Here is a 17514-nt window from a genome sequence, read left to right on the forward strand (position 1 = left end):
AGCATTTGAGGGAGAACATTGAGCAAAAGCGACCAGATCTGCGGAGCCTGAAGAATTAGATTCTTGACTACAACGATTCACCCTGTCACCAAACTTTCCTCACTTGTGAGTTTCTCACAAAAAAATGTGGCAATGTTTCCACACTCACTCTTTTTACGAGATTTAGCACCTGCAGACTCCCATCTCTTCCTCAAGATGAAAATGCAACTCAAAGATTGCTGTTTAAACACCATTGTTGAGATCCAGAATGAATAACAGAAGGTCTTTGACTTGCTTCCAGAAAATGACTTCCAGGCCGGATTCCAAAAATGACAGGAACACTGGGATCAGAGTATTGCTGCGCAAGGGGACTATTTCGAAGGAGACGATGTTTAAAACTTAGGTAAATAAGTAATTTTTTTATTAAACATAACTAATCTGGGACCCTTCTGATAGCACCTCATATACAGGCTGGTCACAAAGTCACTCAGCAGTAAGTATTTAATGGTTTTCGGGCCTCTTACCCTCTTACTTTCACTCAAATATTATACGTAATTTATGCAAATTAGTTTGTAAACTTTAATATAGTGTGGTAAGAAGCTTGCTTCCGAACCACACGGTTCCATGTTCAGTCCCACTGCGGAGCACCTTGGGCAAGTGCCTCATACTGACCAAAGCCTTGCAAGTAGATTTAGTAGACGGAAACTGTAAGAAGCCTGTCTATATACATGTGTGTGTGTATGTATATATTTGTGTCTGTGTTTGTCCTCCCACCATCGCTTGACAACCAATGTTGGTGTGTTTACATCCCTATAACTTAGCAGTTCGACAAAAGAGACCAATAGAATAAGTACCAGCTTACAAAGAATAAGTCCTGGGGTCGTTTTGTTCTAGTAAAGGTGGTGCTCCAGCATGGCTGCAGTCAAATGATTGAAACAAGTAAAAGCGTATAGATATAAATGTATTTATTCTGGTCAGTTTTGCTCTCTTACAGAAACATATAATCTGATTGACTCAATCGTTCTTTTTATTCATCATTAAATCCACTCTCCATTCGTCAGCTCCTAATAAATGGCGGTCTGTTATCCAATGTTTTGACTGCAACAATTTCTTAAAATTTCCAAAATTCTCTTTTGTGTATTCAAAGGAATATTTTATCACTTCCTGAGGAATTCCTGTGGAAAATGAAAGAATTCCAAATCATTTATATTCTTCTTAAAACACAATAAAAGACTGCAATTAATGAAACTGTCAGAATGGTAAAAACTGTAGAACAACTGATTAAAGAATTGAATTTTGTCCCATCCACTCAATATTTCTGGAAGAGTCATAGGAGTAGTCCTGAGACACTTCCCTCATAGGGTCCTGTTAGAAACAACCATTATTAGACTTTCCGGTTGGATTCCCAAGCATGACCAGCTGAGACTATGGATGTGACCCTACCCCTGGGTCTCCTGTTGGATTTGAATTATATGTTTTGCAATGCTTTCTTGCAGCATTCTAATTGTATGTCCTTAGTACTACAGCTGTTATATCTATCTATCTATCTATCTCTCCATCCATCCACCCTTCCATCTATATTGAACTTATAGCAGGGTCATCTGTGCTTTTGACAGGCCTTGTTTATCACCCTGTTGAATTTCTAGCAACACTCCTCACCAGGCAAGCCTAGCAGTGGGTGCCGATTTAGTTGCTAACAACCTAATCAACATGCCACAAGTTGCACTGGATTCCATGGCACACCCACCAGTAGCATTCAGGAGACACCTCACAACTGACCCAACACATTTATGAAGTGAAGTGTTTTGAGAGAAGCACTGGAGTAATGTTACTTACTGGCGCTGGCTGATTGAGTTACCTTCTGGAGGGTCTTGTTCTGTTCCTGAGAAACAACAAAACAAAGAAAAACAAATGAAACTTTTGTCAATACAGAGAAATTTGAATGGAAACAATAAACTTCAATGGCAGCTGAGAGGGATAAACATATAAAAGGTTGTATGTGTGTATATATGTGTAAATATATATATATATATATATATATATATATATTTTACTTGTTTCAGTCATTTGATTCATAGGTGTACTTCCTTATATGGAAGGGGGGGGGGATTTGTTCAACACATGAAGTGACTTCCATAATCTTGCAAACCAAATAGAAAAACAAATAATTATTATGTAATAAATTAATTAATACTAGTTAATTAATGTTTTAGTTGTGCGATTACTTACAAGAATTTGTGGTGATATCAGGTTATCCATGGCTGCGTTTATTACTTCTGCCTGGAAACACCCTTCCAATTGGTGTTCAACAGTGCTTCCATTACAGAGCAGGGTGTATATATGATCTTGCAATGAAACAATAAAAAATATTATACATACATACATTAGTGAATGACTATTTGGCTTCTGGGAAAGTTTGCTGCAGGAAAATTGACCTCAGGATTTTTGGCCGTAGGAAAGCTCGATGCATAGGAAATTTTGCTGCAAGACAAAAGATGAATTTCTTCCCTTGGTATATAAAAGTCTCAACCAATAAGAAAAGGTAAAACAATTTCTTAACTCTTTTGAAATTTCTACAAAAATTTTTGCAACACAAATTTTGTCAAATGAATAAAGAAAATTTTAAAGGAGTTAAGAATCTGTCTTACGCCTTCCTATTGGCTTAAACAATAAGGGAAGCAACTCATCTTTTGTCTTGTCACAAACTTTCCAATGCGGTCGACTTTCCCATGGCCCAAAATCCTGAGGAGAATTTTCCTGCGGCAAAAATGTTTGCAGCAAACTTTCTGAATACAGACTATTTGGTGACTGTAAAAACTTACTTCTAAGGTGCATGTGGATTCCTTAGATTTTTACTGCCCCCCCCCTCCCCATTAACTGCAAAAAGTTCTCTATCTGTTGCTGTGATATATCTAGATGAATTTACGTAGGTTCCATATCAGAAGGGGTTAGATTATAGGATACCATTTAGTCCAGAGAATTACTTACCATCTACAAGATCCGTGAACACCAGATATTTAGAATCTTTATAAATCTTTTTAAGACTGGCTAAAATGCTTTCACTGCAAAATTCAAATACACAAAATAAATGTTGTGAGAAGTATATAAATATATATATATATATATAGTTGAAATTTACAGAAAAACAAAAGATGAAGACAGGTGTAGGAACAACAAGCAGGTGTATTAATTTGATGCTCGGGAAAGTGAGAAAGTCTTTTACGTTTCAAGCCTAAGCTCTTCAACAGAAAGGAACATGAAGAAATAAACAGAGAGAGAGAATAATAAAAACTTGTGGATTTAGCGATCAATCATAGCGACTGATTATATATATATAATCAGCATAGATGAATTGTTACCTGGGCCACCTAGTGTGTATATAGTACTCAAATACCAGAGGTAGAGTAATATGCTTTATTAATAAAGCTGCAAAGACATCACAAAAACTGTTACTCAGAGTTTCACATTCCCATTCTCAACCAAAACTCTCTGACAAACAGGAAAACATGAAACTCTGAGTGATAATTTTTGTGATGTCTTTGCAGCTTTATTAATAAAGCATACACACACACACACACACACACACACACAGTGAATCCCAGGAGAGACAGTTGAAAGAATTTCCTACAAGACTTACTCTGGATAAATATTCTTTATGGAACAACCTAAATGGATGGACATCTTCCGATAAGTTCCTGAAAATGTAAAATAAAGATGAATACAAAATTCTTCAATGTATGTTTCTCGTTTTAGAAATGAAACATTTGGCAGGGTGCGTTGTGGCTGTGAATCTTGCCTGGGAAGCAGAGACAAAGTCAACTGAGGTAGACTTGATTTTATTTTCATTTTTCTAATCAAAAGAAACAGTGCTGAAAAGTTCCTGGCTTTGGGTAAAAGAAAATACAGGATGAGGATCAGTGAATTATGATTTTATTCAACATATCCCCCTCCTCTCAGATTCTTCAGGTCCTTCGGTTTTTCTAAGCGCTGCAAAAGAACTCAGAAGGTTGGGGACCTCCAACCAGGCCTTTCACAATACTCTTGATGCCAGGAACTTTTCAGCAACCCCTTCATGCCTGTTTTGTTTAAATGCCCATTTTCTGTGGAATAGTGTCCAGGGAATCGATTGAGAATGGTAGATACTGATATTTCACCATTATTGTGGTGAAGGTGCATGGCTCAGTGGTTAGAGCGTCAGGCTCACAATCATGAGGTAGTGAGTTCGATTCTCAGACTGGGCTGTGTGTTGTGTTCTTGAGCAAGACACTTGATTTCATGTTGCCTCAGTTCACTCAGCTGTAGAAATGAGTTGCGATGCCACTGGTGCCAGGTTGTATCAGCCCCTTTGCCTTTCCCTTGGATAACATCAGTGGCATGGAGAAGGGAGGCTGGTAGGCATGGGTGGACTGTTGGTCTTCCATAAACAACCTTACCTGGACTTGTGTCTTGCTGGGAACCTTTCTCGGTGCAACCCTATGGTCCTTCATGACTGAAAGGGGCCTTTTTACCATTATTGTGATAAGTCATTATTAATCTAATTTTTCAAATAAAACTTAACATAAAATTTCGATGAAAAGTTTTAATCTGGATTACTTTAAAACAGGAAGTTTATCTCATAGAACCAAAGTTGGCCTCAGGTGGGTTGGTATCAAAAGGGTTAAAAAGGAAAACATAAGTTTGTGGGGGTAAATAAGGAGAAAGAAAAAAAAAACCCTTAAAAGACAGGACAATATGGTCAGAGCCAGAATCCCCTTCATTATAGGGGTCTGCTAGATTAGGGTTAATCTTGGTTTAGACAACTCACCGAAGATAACTGGTTCTTGCATGTTGACTTCTTTCACATTTAAAATCGTGGATGATCGCAGATACTCCTGCACCAGGATGCACAAACGAGCCTGATTGATGGTTTCCATGGTAACAGATTTGATAGCAGAATAGTTGGCGTATAAATGTAACATTGTGAAGAAGGTGAACAAATAGAAAACTAACCTGTAATGGAAGTAGAATATATATTTATAGTTATATGAAGTTATTTATTTTAATTTCTTGTGCTTTTGCGTTTTCTAAACAACTTTCTATAAAAATACACACATGCATAAATGCAGGCATGGCTGTTTGGTAAAAGGTTTGCTTCCCAACTACATAGTTTTAGGTTCAGTCCCACTGCGTGGCACCTTGGGCAAGTCTCTTTTACTTGTCATGAGCCAACCAAAGCCTTGTGAGTGGATTTGGTAGCCATAAACTGAAAGAAGCCCATCCGTATATATATATATATATATATGTGTGTGTGTGTGTGTCTGTCTGTGGGTATCTGTGTGTTTGTCCCCCTACCATCACTTGACAACCGATGTTGGTGTGTTTACGTCTCCATAACCTATCGGCTCGGCAAAAAGAGATCGATAGAATAAGTACTGGGCTTACATAGAATAAGTCCTGGGGTCGATTTGTTCGACTAAAGGCGGTGCTCCAGCATGGCCGCAGTCAAATGACTGAAACATGTAAGAGAGTAATAGAATAAAGATATACATGTACACACACACACACACACACACACACACACACACACACACATGTATAATTGTAAATATGTATCAAAGAAGCATTCCATCAACTTACTGTTTGTATTTTGAAACAAATGGAGTCAAGACAAGGTTGAAGAGGAGAGCTGTTACGTTCACAAGAGTTTCCTGGAAAGAAAGAAAGAGAGAAAGAAGCAATGTTTAGACCAAAGTTGTTCTTTTACAACCATTCTCTCAGACTGGAAGAGAGGGAAAGGAGTGGAGTGAGGGAGGGAGGGATTTTGTAGGGGTATTTATTATTGTTGATGTTTAGCTCCAGATCAAACTAGATTAAGCTGGCCTATAATCAAATGTCCTGGGGTCGATTTCTTCGACTAAAAGGCGGTGCTCCAGCATGGTCACAGTCAAAATGACTGAAACAAGTAAAAGTGAATTTAACGTCCATTTTCCCTGCTGGCATGGGTTGGATGGTTTGACAGGATCTGGTCAGTCCCAGGACCATGCTGTATTCCAGGGTCTGCTTTGGAATGGTTTCTATAGCTAGATGCCCTCCCTTAGTGCCAGCCACTTTACAGAATGTACCGGGCTCTTTTTTTTGTGTGTGTGTGTGTGGCACCAGCACCAGTGAGGACTCTGTGCATTTAAAAATAAAAAAAGAAAAGAAACCAGCACTCACCTGGCTGCCATCTTTTACTGATACATCAGCCATGTTATTTCTGCGAGCCTGATGTTGTGAGAGTGCGGCACGTGTCGAGGCCCCAGCAACACCAACAATTGACTGGGGGGGAGAAAAAAAAGAACAAAAAAACAAAAAACAAATAATGATTTCTAACATAAATATATTCTTTTATTCTTTTATTTGTTTCAGTCATTTGGCTGCGGCCATGCTGGAGCACTGCCTTTTAATAAAACAAATCGGATTTATTCTTTGTAAGCCTAGTATTTATTCTGTCAGTATCTTTTGCCAAACCACTAAGTTACGGGGATGTAAACACACCAACATCAGTTGTCAAAGCAATGGAGTGGGCTTGCGTCCCTGTGACCTAGCAGTTCAGCAATAGAGACTGATAAGATAAGTACCAGGCCTACAAAGACTAAGTCCTGAGGTCAATTTCTTTGACAGTGCTCCAGCATGACCACAGTCAAATGACTGAAACACATAGAAGAAAAGAAGAATAAAACAATTCCGTCCGACCCATGCAAGCACAGAAAAGTGGACATTAAAAATGATGCTGATGATGGTGGTGATGATGATGATGGCAATGATGGTGGTGATGATGGTTGTGGTAGTGATGATGATGATGACAGACAACAGAGATATCACTTACATAAGAAATATATCAACTCACCCGACACAGACTGGATAGACACACCACAAAAATAAATAACTGGGCTGGGATCAGGGATGCCAAAATGTCCAGGAATATAGCAACGTCATTTAGAATATCCGCCATCAATCTAGAAATAAAAAAGAAATATGATAATAGAGAGATTTTGATTTCTATAATGGCTGGCTGTGTGGTTAAGAAGTTTGCTTCCCAACCACATGGTTTCAGGTTCAATCCCAATGTGTAGCATCTTGGGCACATGTCTTATAGTATAGCCCAGGGCCAACCAAAGCCCTTTGTGAGTGAAATGAATTTAGGAGGCAGAAACTGCTAGAAGTCTATCATCATGTGTGTGTGTGAGTGTATGTGTTTGTATCATCCAATCAAAACTTGGAATTGAAGATGGTTTGCATCTAAATTAACTTACACCTCCACATCACAGTAGCATGGTGGTATGGAGCATGCACTGTTACAGTGTGTCACTGCATTCACCATTTCTTGGTGATTCCCTACTCTAAGCAGATAACACCTTTGCACCCAATCAGGCAACAAACCTCCGACCTATGGGTGTGTTTGGGCAGCCATTGCTGACGAGGGTTTTATGAGGTTGGGGTGCAAATCCTACCTCAACCTCTTTTAGTCACCTTTTGTGACATACAGAGGAAGTGTTGGGTCTAATTCTTTGATATGCTGGTTCCCACACAGAATGGTTAAAGCTAATTAAGAAATAAACTGTGCAAGAGCTCACCTGTATCTCTTGGCATTGCAATCAAGGTTGGTGCTACAAAGACAAAATAAAGTCATTAGAAATGGTTCATTAATTAAACGAGGGAAAAATCCAGAAAATATAACATGTCTTAAATGGCACAACAATGCAGAGTGGACTATAATAACTGTTATAGTTTAATTATTCATAGTCTGATATAATAATAATATTTCGGAATTCCATGTGAGATGACCATCATGTGACAAGATGAGGCAGTCACCATCATCGTCACAAGAGAATTTGTCTCCAACAAAACTAAACAACCCTTCCCGCTTCTTCTAATCTCCATCACCTTTACTGATCCTTTTTACTGCTTATATAAATATTTACTGTATTTTCGAGCAGACCTAATCTGCAAGGAAAAAAACTGCAGCTAACCTGGGATCCCCAAGCTGAATGTCTCACACATTTTCATGTATAGGAACCATGAAAATTTGGACTGATGCCCTTTGGTGGGCTAAGTTACAATACTTACCAAATACCACCACTGACCTCCACAGTCACCAGTAATAATATCACTAACCATGTCTACCCAAAGACTGACCTTCAGTATATAAGGCACAAGGGAACTTTTGGGGAAACCTTTTAGGAGAAGACATGTCCCTTATGTGCCGGAAAATATTTATTAGAGTAAATCTCTCGTACAAAGTGTTAAACCACTTACCCTTGGACCCAGGCAAAAATGATTTGTCCCAACATTCCAGTGCAGTCTGAAGATTCAAAGATAATAATGAAAACACTGTTAACTTATTTCGTTAATTCTTGTCATAATTATTAGAGTAATGACAAAATAGGTAAGGCATTGTTTTGATGAAATGGTTAGGGTGTTAAAATTAAGGGAGTCTTTGACTGAGAGGCACAGCCCCATTCCTTCTGTGAGATTACAAATTTGAATGAAGAGATTCTGATTGGGTGAGAGGTGCTGATGGGATAATGTGTGTATGTGTTTCTGTGTATACATGTGTGTGTGTGTGTTTTCATGTAATTGTGTATGTGTCTATCAGTGTTTATCAGAAGGCAGAGGTGAGTTGATTAGATTGCCCCCAGTGCTCAAAATAGTACTTATTTTATCAACCCCAAAAGGTTGACCCCAAAAAGTTGAAAGGCAAAGTTGATTTCACTGAAATTTGAGCTCAGAATGTAAAGATGGATGAAACGCCACGAAGCATTTTGCCCATCCAGCTTGCTGCCTCAGAAGAGGAAAATATTAATTAGACATGAAAATAATAAAACAAATGGTAATTATTCAAAAGGAGAAGCTTTAGAATAAAAAACCTAACCTTTAAGTAGCCAAGTCAGTGTTGCTCCTAGGACTGTTGCCTGCTCATTGCCAACACCGATTCCTTTTAGAACTGATTGTGTGGCCAATGTTCCTGTGATGCTGCTGGCAAAAGCCTGGAGAAATAGTTTAAAAAGAAAAAACAATATAAAACAATTATAAAGAATAAAAGTCTTCATGTAAAAATCTTAAGACAAAAAACTCTTTTAGAATTAATCGCATTTATTCAGAATGGTAAATCAAAAGAACTCTTAGCATTTGGTTGAGTTTGTTTCAGTTTAAAATACCCTCTCTTCTAAGACATGCTACATCAAATTGTGGTACCTATTAGGTTGTCCGGAACATTCTGAGAATTTTTAATCTAAATCTTCTAACATTTCATTGAACACACCTGAAATGTAAAATGGTTAAAACTTTGACGCTGCTTGAGGTGGTAGTGTATCTCTTCTTTGTTCCTGACTAAAAATAGATTTGTCTTTCATTCCGGTTACTCTTTATTGACATTTGAAAGGGATAACGAAAAATTTCACATTTGTGTTATTATGCTTTTCTTTTAAAAAAAGGATAAAATGCTGCAAAGACTTGCAAAAACATTTGTGAAGTTTGCAGTGATGATGCTGTAGGTCAGTGGTTCCCAAACATTTTCAGGCTGCTGTCCCCTTGACACTCAGGCCACATTCCTAGCGAATCCTGTCACTGTATGGGTTTTCTCCCTCCTCAATGTGACACAATGCATCTTCAGTTACAGGGGAGAAAATTGACCCAGCGATACAATTCACCTAAGTGTACTAAAGGTTAAAGCGATTTCTTTTGTGCCGTAAACCATTTACCATTTTTGTGGTCCCCCCCCCCCTTCTCTTGATGCTTGAAGCACATGCTTATTTCAATTAATGGTTAATCCAGAGTGTATGTCAACAATTAGCAGTAGTTATAAACCTACCTGAATACTGTCCCATATCTGGTAGCTTAGGTAGTCTTCACTCACACTCTCAGGGTAGCCTTGGGGTAGAAACACATTCTGAAATAAGAGAGATGTTATAAAGTTTATCTTGGGAGGGTCATTACACCAATAGTAAATACATGTAATGGTTCAATTTCACTTCTTTACCATTAGCCAATTGGTCACGCATTTAACCAAACAACAAAGCAGTTGGTTGTTAGATCAGTCAGTTAATCAAACAATCAGTTGTTTGTTGAAGACCTTTCATTTCTATTCAAAGGAAAACATCTTGTCTGTTCTGTTCTTGTTTCTTTTTCCTGGCATTGTGGACCGCGAACAACATCATCTAATGCCTCCTTTCCTTTTTCTACTATACGATAAGGTACGATCTAAGAGAAATTTGGCTGTTATTTCTAGCACGTAGAAGGTTTTTGCGTTCGATCGATTGTGTAAAAATATTAAGAGGTGTTGAAGATAGGGGGAGGGGGTAATGCAGTTTTGCACCTCTCCTTGAAAAATACATTTGTTTGGGAAAATGTTTTCGGATTCCTACGTTTGAGATGTCGGAGATTACGAATATGCAAAAAAAAAAAAAAAAAATTAACCCCAACTAAACCACCTAACCCTAACCCCTGCTCCTACCCACTTAAAATTTTGAACTTTTTCGAAAATCATTTTTTCCCTATGTTTTAAATAACGGAGTGGCTGTGTGGTATGTATATATGTATATACATATACACTTTTACTTGTTTCAGTCATTTGATTGTGGCCATGCTGGAGCACCCCCTTTAGTCGAGCAAATCGAGCCCAGGACTTATTCATTGTAAGCCTAGTACTTATTCTATCGATCGCTTTTGCTAAACTGCTTAGTTACGGGGACGTAAACACACCAGCCTCGGTTGTCAAGCGATGTTGGGGACAAACATATACACACGAATACATATATATATATATATATATACATACGACGGGCTTCTTTCAGTTTCCGTCTACCAAATCCACTCACAAGGTTTTGATCGGCCCGAGGCTATAGTAGAAGGCATTTGCCCAAGGTGCCAACACAGTGGGACTGAACCCGGAACCATGCGGTTCGTAAGCAAGCTACTTACCACACAGCCACTCCTACGCCTATAGAGATAGATAGATGGATGGATAGATAGATAGATAGATAGATAGATAGATAGATAGATAGATAGATAGATAGATAGAGAGGTATGTATCTCAGTTGGCTAATCCAACAATAAATTTAAAATCACCAAAAACTCACACGGAAAAATTGTCTAATAGAATTTGTTCCCCGGTTGGCAGTTCTAACTTGAAGTTTAGGTTTTCCTGTAGGGTGGTATTCCCTCTCGATGGAAGAACACCCAAAATTTTCCTTACAAAGTGCCATTCTTGAAGATCAGCGAACTGAAATGAAATTCACAGATCCCTGTGGATAAATAAAAACTTAACACGACGCGTCGTCACCAGTTTGTTTGAAGATTAGAGGGAGAGAGGGGGGATGTATATATGTGCGAACGTACCCACATACGTAGTATACACACACACTTCCTTTCTCTATTTTCAAACTAAAGTAGACAGGATGTGGAATGGTTTCGAGATGTAAAATAAGAAAGATATTGATATAATGATCGGATTTATTCGGGCAAGTGTGATAGCAGTTTTTCGTCTTCGAGAATCATGGAGAAGAGCTGCAAGTTCATTAGTGTTTACGTAAACAGAACCTTGAACGAGGCTCTAGCACACTTGGAGCGTATATGTAGGCTTTGGTCAAACGGGGATCGTGACGATGACCCTTTCCTCTGGTCAAAGAAGGAAAGATTAGAGAAAATAGCTGGGTAATGTTTTACACTAAAATAATAATAGGTGTCATTATTTAGTAGTACACCGTTAGTGAGGGGAGACTAAACTCGAGTGTGACTAAATGCAGCAATTTGATTGGTTGATTCATCTTTTCCAACAAATTTAAACTTTGAGTTCAACTCAAAAACCCAGAAATTGTCCGGTAAGCTGACAAGAAATTGTTGTTATTTTGTTTCTTATTTTGATTTAGTCGATATTTTATATCCTCGATTAGTCTTCTGGAAGCGATAATGCAATAGGTTAGTCTTAAATGTCTTCTTTTCGCAATAACTTTTAATTTTCTTTTTCGTAATCACTGTATTTTTTAAATCAGTTCTACCTGTCAGTCTACACAAGAAAGGAATACACCACACACATTATCGAGCCCAAGACTATTTATTTATCCTATGTATTTTATTTAAACACTTGACAGGTAGTGTCTGATGAAATTAATTTCAATTTAGAATTACAAATCGAAAGAATTTCTGTTTAGTTTATCAGCAATAATCTACCAATGTTTTCCCACGAGCCAACGTAAAAGACAAACCAAATCGTAGGCAATTTCTATGATGCATCTAACGAAAAATTACCTTCAATTTAAGTTTAGTAGTGCTGCCCACCTGGTAATGAACCATGTCTCATTACGGTTCTCTTCCCCCAAAATAGCAGCTCGGTTTCATTAGAATTACATCGTAATCAACTCGAAGCACGATGCATTAGACGATGTAACCTTCGATGCACTCAAATATGTATAATGGAATTGTTGTAGAAAGTGGTCAGGTGCAGTATGCCTTATCGTCATAGGTCTACTCCATCAGCGCTGAGCAACAGTTAGTACAAATCTACTGAAGAGAACTGCGACCTGGTTTTTCGATTTGCAAGAAACAGTAGCCAGTACCCCTTAAATTCATCACACGACCTTAGGAAAACACATAGTATAATGTAGTCTCAATTTCACTTAAGTCGAGACAATCACGGCTGGAACGTCATAATCATGTGTGTTTAATCACTGACTGTATTAATTCTATCCAGTTTTTCTCGTACGATGCCAAAAAACATTAAATATTCGTCTTAAGAGTTAGTTAATAATTATTTCAAATTTTTGCCACAAGGGCAGCTTGGGGGAGGTGGGGATGGGTCAATTGTTACTTATTTTGGCACTATCATGCTATTGGCTGTCAGAAGTGAAAGTGCTGCCTGCTAGTGAAGTATCTGTCTGTCTGCCTGCATGCCTGTCGATTCTTTGGCTACTGACAGCTAATACCATGACTGGCCGGAGCGAGCTATATGTCTGTCTGTCTGTCTCTCTATCTATCTATCTATCTATCTATCTATTACTCGAAAGTTCGCGCGTCCGCGCTAGCTAGTCGTGAGTAGAAAACACAAATTTAATATAAAAACATATTTCCTGAAATTGCAAATTATTTAAAATATAAAAATATAATTTTCAACAGAGAGAATTTATCAAAATAGAAAACAAATGAAGTTTGAAGTTTTAAAATAATAGGATCGACCACTCACGACTAGCTAGCGCGGACGCGCGAACTTTCGAGTAATAGATAGATAGATAGAGAGAGAGAGAGACAGACGGATAGCTCGCTCCGGCCAGTCATGGTATTAGCTGTCAGTAGCCAAAGAATCGACAGGCCCAGCAACAGGCATGCAGGCAGACAGACAGATACTTCACTAGCAGGCAGCACTTTCACTTCTGGCAGCTAATAGCATGATAGTGCCCTTATTTTATCGACCTCGACGGAATTTGAACTCAGAACGTAACGACGGACGAAATACCGCTAAGCATTTCGTCCAACCCTGAGGTTAATGTAATCGACTTACTCCTCCCCCAAGCTTGCTGCCCTTGTGACAAAATTTGAAATCATTATTATTATTATTATTATTTTTACTTTATAAAGCTGTCAAGATGGATGGTTCAAACCCAAATAGAAGGAGCGGCACAAAATCCCGTCGGCGATCTTTGAGAACCCTTCAGCTATTAGACAGCAGTGTGAATCAAACTACAAGTGACGCTTTGCCCCAGAACTATGGCTCAGTATGGATTAACTACGACACACCATCGCCAAACCCCAAATGCAGTCGCCGGAGTATTTCCAGAAGATCTATCTGTGATTCTTTTGCTCAGAGCAACAACAGCATTAGTTGTCCAGGCAAAGAAAATGTTTATGTGAACGGCACAGCCTCTCTTGCAACATCAAGTTGCAACACAGCAATTTCTAATCGCTCTGAGACAAGTTCCATCAATTATGGAGATATTGGCAATTCTGAATGTTACACTAAAGTTTCTGTTCCACAAGAATGCCTCATTAAAGTTATTAGTGCCATGTGTATTGAAGATGGTTCGAAAACTAGCTCCGAGAAGCAAAATTTACCCTCTGATCTTTCAACACCGAGTAACAGTGAAGATATTGCTAACTCCCAATCACATTCTGGAAAGTTCTGTGAGGAATTTGTGTCTAAGAATTATGACATTAATAACTCTTATTTGTTTCCAAATGATCTGTCACTGGACAAAGCTACAGATTCTTATTCACATGTTCCAGAGAACAGACAAAAGAAATTTGTAATGAAGGAGAACTTGATGCAGTCTCAGAGCCCCACAACAATTGAAGGTACATCTTTATCATTAAATGAAAGTTTATCTCAAGAGAACAACCTCACTGATTCTTTATCTTGTTCTTCAAATAATCTCAGTTCCATTGAAGCTAATCGTGCTGAAGTGTCTGACACATTCTTTAATGTTTCCAAAAACAATTCCGTCTGTCTGGAGGATGTATCTGATAATGCTATTGAGATTAATTATTGCAGTAAAAGAGACATAACATCAGCACTAAGCGAAAACTACTCCCATGGCATCACAAATGACTCTAAAAACCAAGACAGTCTCAATAGTCCTGCTTATTCTGACCTCTCCCTGAATTCTAGCTCCCTCTCTGACCTCATTCCTGTGTCTTCAGATTCTTGGCATTTTCTCACAGAATACCCTGAGGGAAATAAGAAAGATTCTAATACTCTGTCAGATTCTTATTTATGGAATGTCTCATGTGAATCAGAATTGTCCAATTCTTGGTGCTATACTTCTCAAAATTCTCTCAATAAACTGCCAGATCCCTCTATTTATCAATGTTCCACACCTTGCAGAGCTGGGGAAGCCCTGCCTCTTCACAAGACTCCTGACATTAACAAAGAGCATGCCTTGCCTCAGTCTGAGAGTCCATTAATAAATATTTCTGGAATTTTAAAAGGTATTTTTGTCAAAGACGTTTCACCTGTACAAACCCTCTCCAATTCTCCCTTGTATCTTGGCCAAAATGAACAAAGCCACAGAACAGTTTCAACTCCTTCCTCTATTGATAACAGAGAAAATATGTCTGCTGCTATGCAAGAAGAATGCATTCTGTCTTTTAAGAAAGAATTACCTAGCGGCAATGCGAGTGAAACCAATCTGATGGCCCCTGATTCACAACAAATCAGTCCTATTGGAAATAGGGGCCTTGAATCCTTAATGAACAATCTCAATTTAAGTTCTAACAGCGTTTCCAAAGAAACTTCACCAAAACTGTCTTTGGAAACTCAGAAGAAAAGCACTGCAGCTACTTTTAGTTCTTCAGAGCCAGCCATTGCAGTTTCAAAGCCAAAAGCTAAAAAGTCCAAAAGCAAAGTCTTAGAATCAAAATCTAGCGACTCTGAAGTGGCGCTAGCAAAAAGGAAGAAATTAAGACGGCGCGCTTTAAACATTATTCCATTAGAACTAGATATAGTGAATGAGGAACCAATAAATGATGTCAATGTTGTACATATGGAATGTTTTCAGGAATCTACCAACTCTTTGGGATTTAAGCCTGCTGAAGAAACCAATCAAAGTTTGTCTAGTTCTAAAGTTAGACAACTCAGAACCCGAAAGTCTGCAAGTTATTCCAATGAACCAATGAAAGATCTCAGTGTTGTGCACATGGAATGTTGCAGTAATGAAATGGCCACACCTCTGGAAGTTAACCCATCGGAGGAAGCAAAAGACAAAAGTGTGTCTGTTTCTAATGTGAAACAACGAAGAGCTAGAAAATCGGTGGATAATTTGAAGGAAACAAATTCAAAGACAAAAGGTTTAAAATCAAAAACTGTGCAAAACAATAACAAGAACCATTCTGGAGAAAAGCTAAACAACGTTGAAATGGATTCTTCTCAAGAAGATTCCAACGCCACATCATTTCGCAGATGTAGCAAGCGAAAATCAATTGAAGTCTCTTTGATGCTAAATAAAAGACAAGAACCTGCTTTGAAGGTTGTTACAGATGAGGAAAATGTCAATGTTCTGAAAGATATTTACCTGCAAAAGAACTACAAACCTATCAAAGCGGTTCAACTGGAAACCATTTATGATTGTCCGACTAAAAAAGGCATCAACACTTTGTTCAGCAAGAAGAAAATGTCCAGAACTCTGAGCTTTGAGACAAATCCTGTCAAGTTAAAAAACAGGAGGAAGAAAGCTTTGAAAAATTGGCCATTTATGTTTGATGTCTTAGATGCTGCTGACAAACGGCAGATAATGTTTTTCGAGGAAATCTGAGTCTTATCAGATCAAATCAGATTTTCTCACATACATAGATCTACACATGTCATTACATACATACATGTTTATACAAACACACACATAAATATACACACCTCTCTGTCTCTCTCCCTCTCTCTCTTATATATATATTATATATAATATATATATATATTATATATAATAAATATATATTATTTATATATACATTATGTATATAATATATAGTTATAAGGTTGTTTCACATGAAATATCGTATTTGAAAGGTAACAATAAAATGTTTTAGAAGTGTCAGAGAACTGATTTATTTTATGAAAGTATGATCCTTGTTCATTTATGATGTTTATGTCAAATATTCCATCTTTAAAAACGAATTTCATCTTTTGCTGTGATAAACTGTCTGAATGCTTCAATTACCTCTTCTCTGTTTAAGAATGTTTTATTGCTTAAGTAAGTGATGCTCACTAGGAGAGATATCAGGCGAATAGGGAGGATGTTGCTAAATCTCATAATTCAGGCTTTGCAACTTTTAGACCGAAACCTGAGGAGTGAGGAGGACGTGCATTGATGTGTGGCAAAATTGGGCCATCTCCATTCAATAGTCTGGCTTGCTTCTTTTTCAAATTCTCATGCATACAATCAATTTCCTGGCAATATGATGTTGCTGGTACTGTTTTTTCCTTGTTACAAAGATGAATAATGAATAACTCCCTTCGCAGACCACCATACAGTGACCACTACCTTTTTAGGGTGCAATGGTGCGTCTAATCACTGTCCTGTTCTGCTGTTGTCAAAGAGCATCCATTTCTCATCACAAGTAATGATTTGATGCAAAAATGGTCTTTTTCCAGTTGAGAAAGCAATGAGGAGCACACTTCGAGGCTTCTGTTTTTTTTTTAACCTTGTTCAGTTGATGTGGAAGAAATCTATCCATTTTCTTGACTTCTCCAATGTTTTACAGGTGTCCAAAAACAGGTGTGCGAGTTGTTTCGAGTTCTGATGAAAGTTTTTGAACCTTTGTTATCAGATTTTGTCAATCAAAGCATTTAATCCATCATGCCAAATAACTGATTTTGGCCTACCCCTTCGTTTATTTTCAAGGCTATCATTTCCTGAATGAGAGCTTTGGAACCATCTCTGAACAGTTCTGATGTTAACAAAACCATTACCGAAGGCCTGCTTGATATTCTGTAGAGCATCTGTGGCAGAGTGACCCAGTTTGTACTCATACAAGAAAATCACTCAACATAGTTTGGTTATTATCGTTTTCATAAGGTCTGTGGGTACGAATTTT

At 38.0% G+C, this 17514-nt stretch overlaps 2 protein-coding genes across 6 annotated transcripts; one reads left to right on the forward strand and one right to left on the reverse strand.

The window, feature by feature from the left end:
• Positions 1 to 927: 927 nt before the first annotated feature.
• On the reverse strand, positions 928 to 12374 carry LOC106871856 (RUS family member 1). Of its 4 annotated transcripts, none has more exons than XM_014918586.3 (14): positions 12247 to 12374; positions 9812 to 9889; positions 8873 to 8987; positions 8257 to 8302; positions 7575 to 7607; positions 6848 to 6956; positions 6175 to 6276; positions 5596 to 5666; positions 4784 to 4968; positions 3617 to 3674; positions 2968 to 3041; positions 2209 to 2324; positions 1816 to 1861; positions 928 to 1154 (listed from the first exon to the last, which is right to left on the reverse strand). In XM_014918586.3, exons 1-14 carry the CDS (start codon positions 12289 to 12291, stop codon positions 994 to 996), a joined length of 1239 nt encoding a protein of 412 aa, XP_014774072.1. In that variant the 5' UTR covers positions 12292 to 12374; the 3' UTR covers positions 928 to 993. The 4 variants fall into 4 exon arrangements, with proteins under 4 accessions (XP_014774072.1, XP_014774071.1, XP_014774073.1 ...); XM_014918585.3 differs by lacking the exon at positions 12247 to 12374 and adding an exon at positions 11079 to 11726; XM_014918587.3 differs by lacking the exon at positions 12247 to 12374 and adding an exon at positions 11338 to 11468.
• LOC106871855 (uncharacterized) lies at positions 11682 to 16377 on the forward strand. 2 transcript variants are annotated; one of them, XM_014918582.3, is made up of 2 exons: positions 11682 to 11819; positions 13570 to 16377. In XM_014918582.3, the coding sequence occupies exon 2, from the start codon at positions 13578 to 13580 to the stop codon at positions 16236 to 16238; it is 2661 nt and encodes an 886-aa protein (XP_014774068.1). In that variant the 5' UTR covers positions 11682 to 11819; positions 13570 to 13577; the 3' UTR covers positions 16239 to 16377. The 2 variants fall into 2 exon arrangements, with proteins under 2 accessions (XP_014774068.1, XP_014774069.1); XM_014918583.3 differs by having other exon boundaries at positions 11781 to 11916.
• The last annotated feature ends 1137 nt before the right edge of the window (positions 16378 to 17514 follow it).

The sequence above is a fragment of the Octopus bimaculoides genome, chromosome 26 (genome assembly GCF_046866305.1).
Source record: "Octopus bimaculoides isolate indiv1 chromosome 26, ASM4686630v1, whole genome shotgun sequence".
Classification (NCBI taxonomy): domain Eukaryota; kingdom Metazoa; phylum Mollusca; class Cephalopoda; order Octopoda; family Octopodidae; genus Octopus; species Octopus bimaculoides.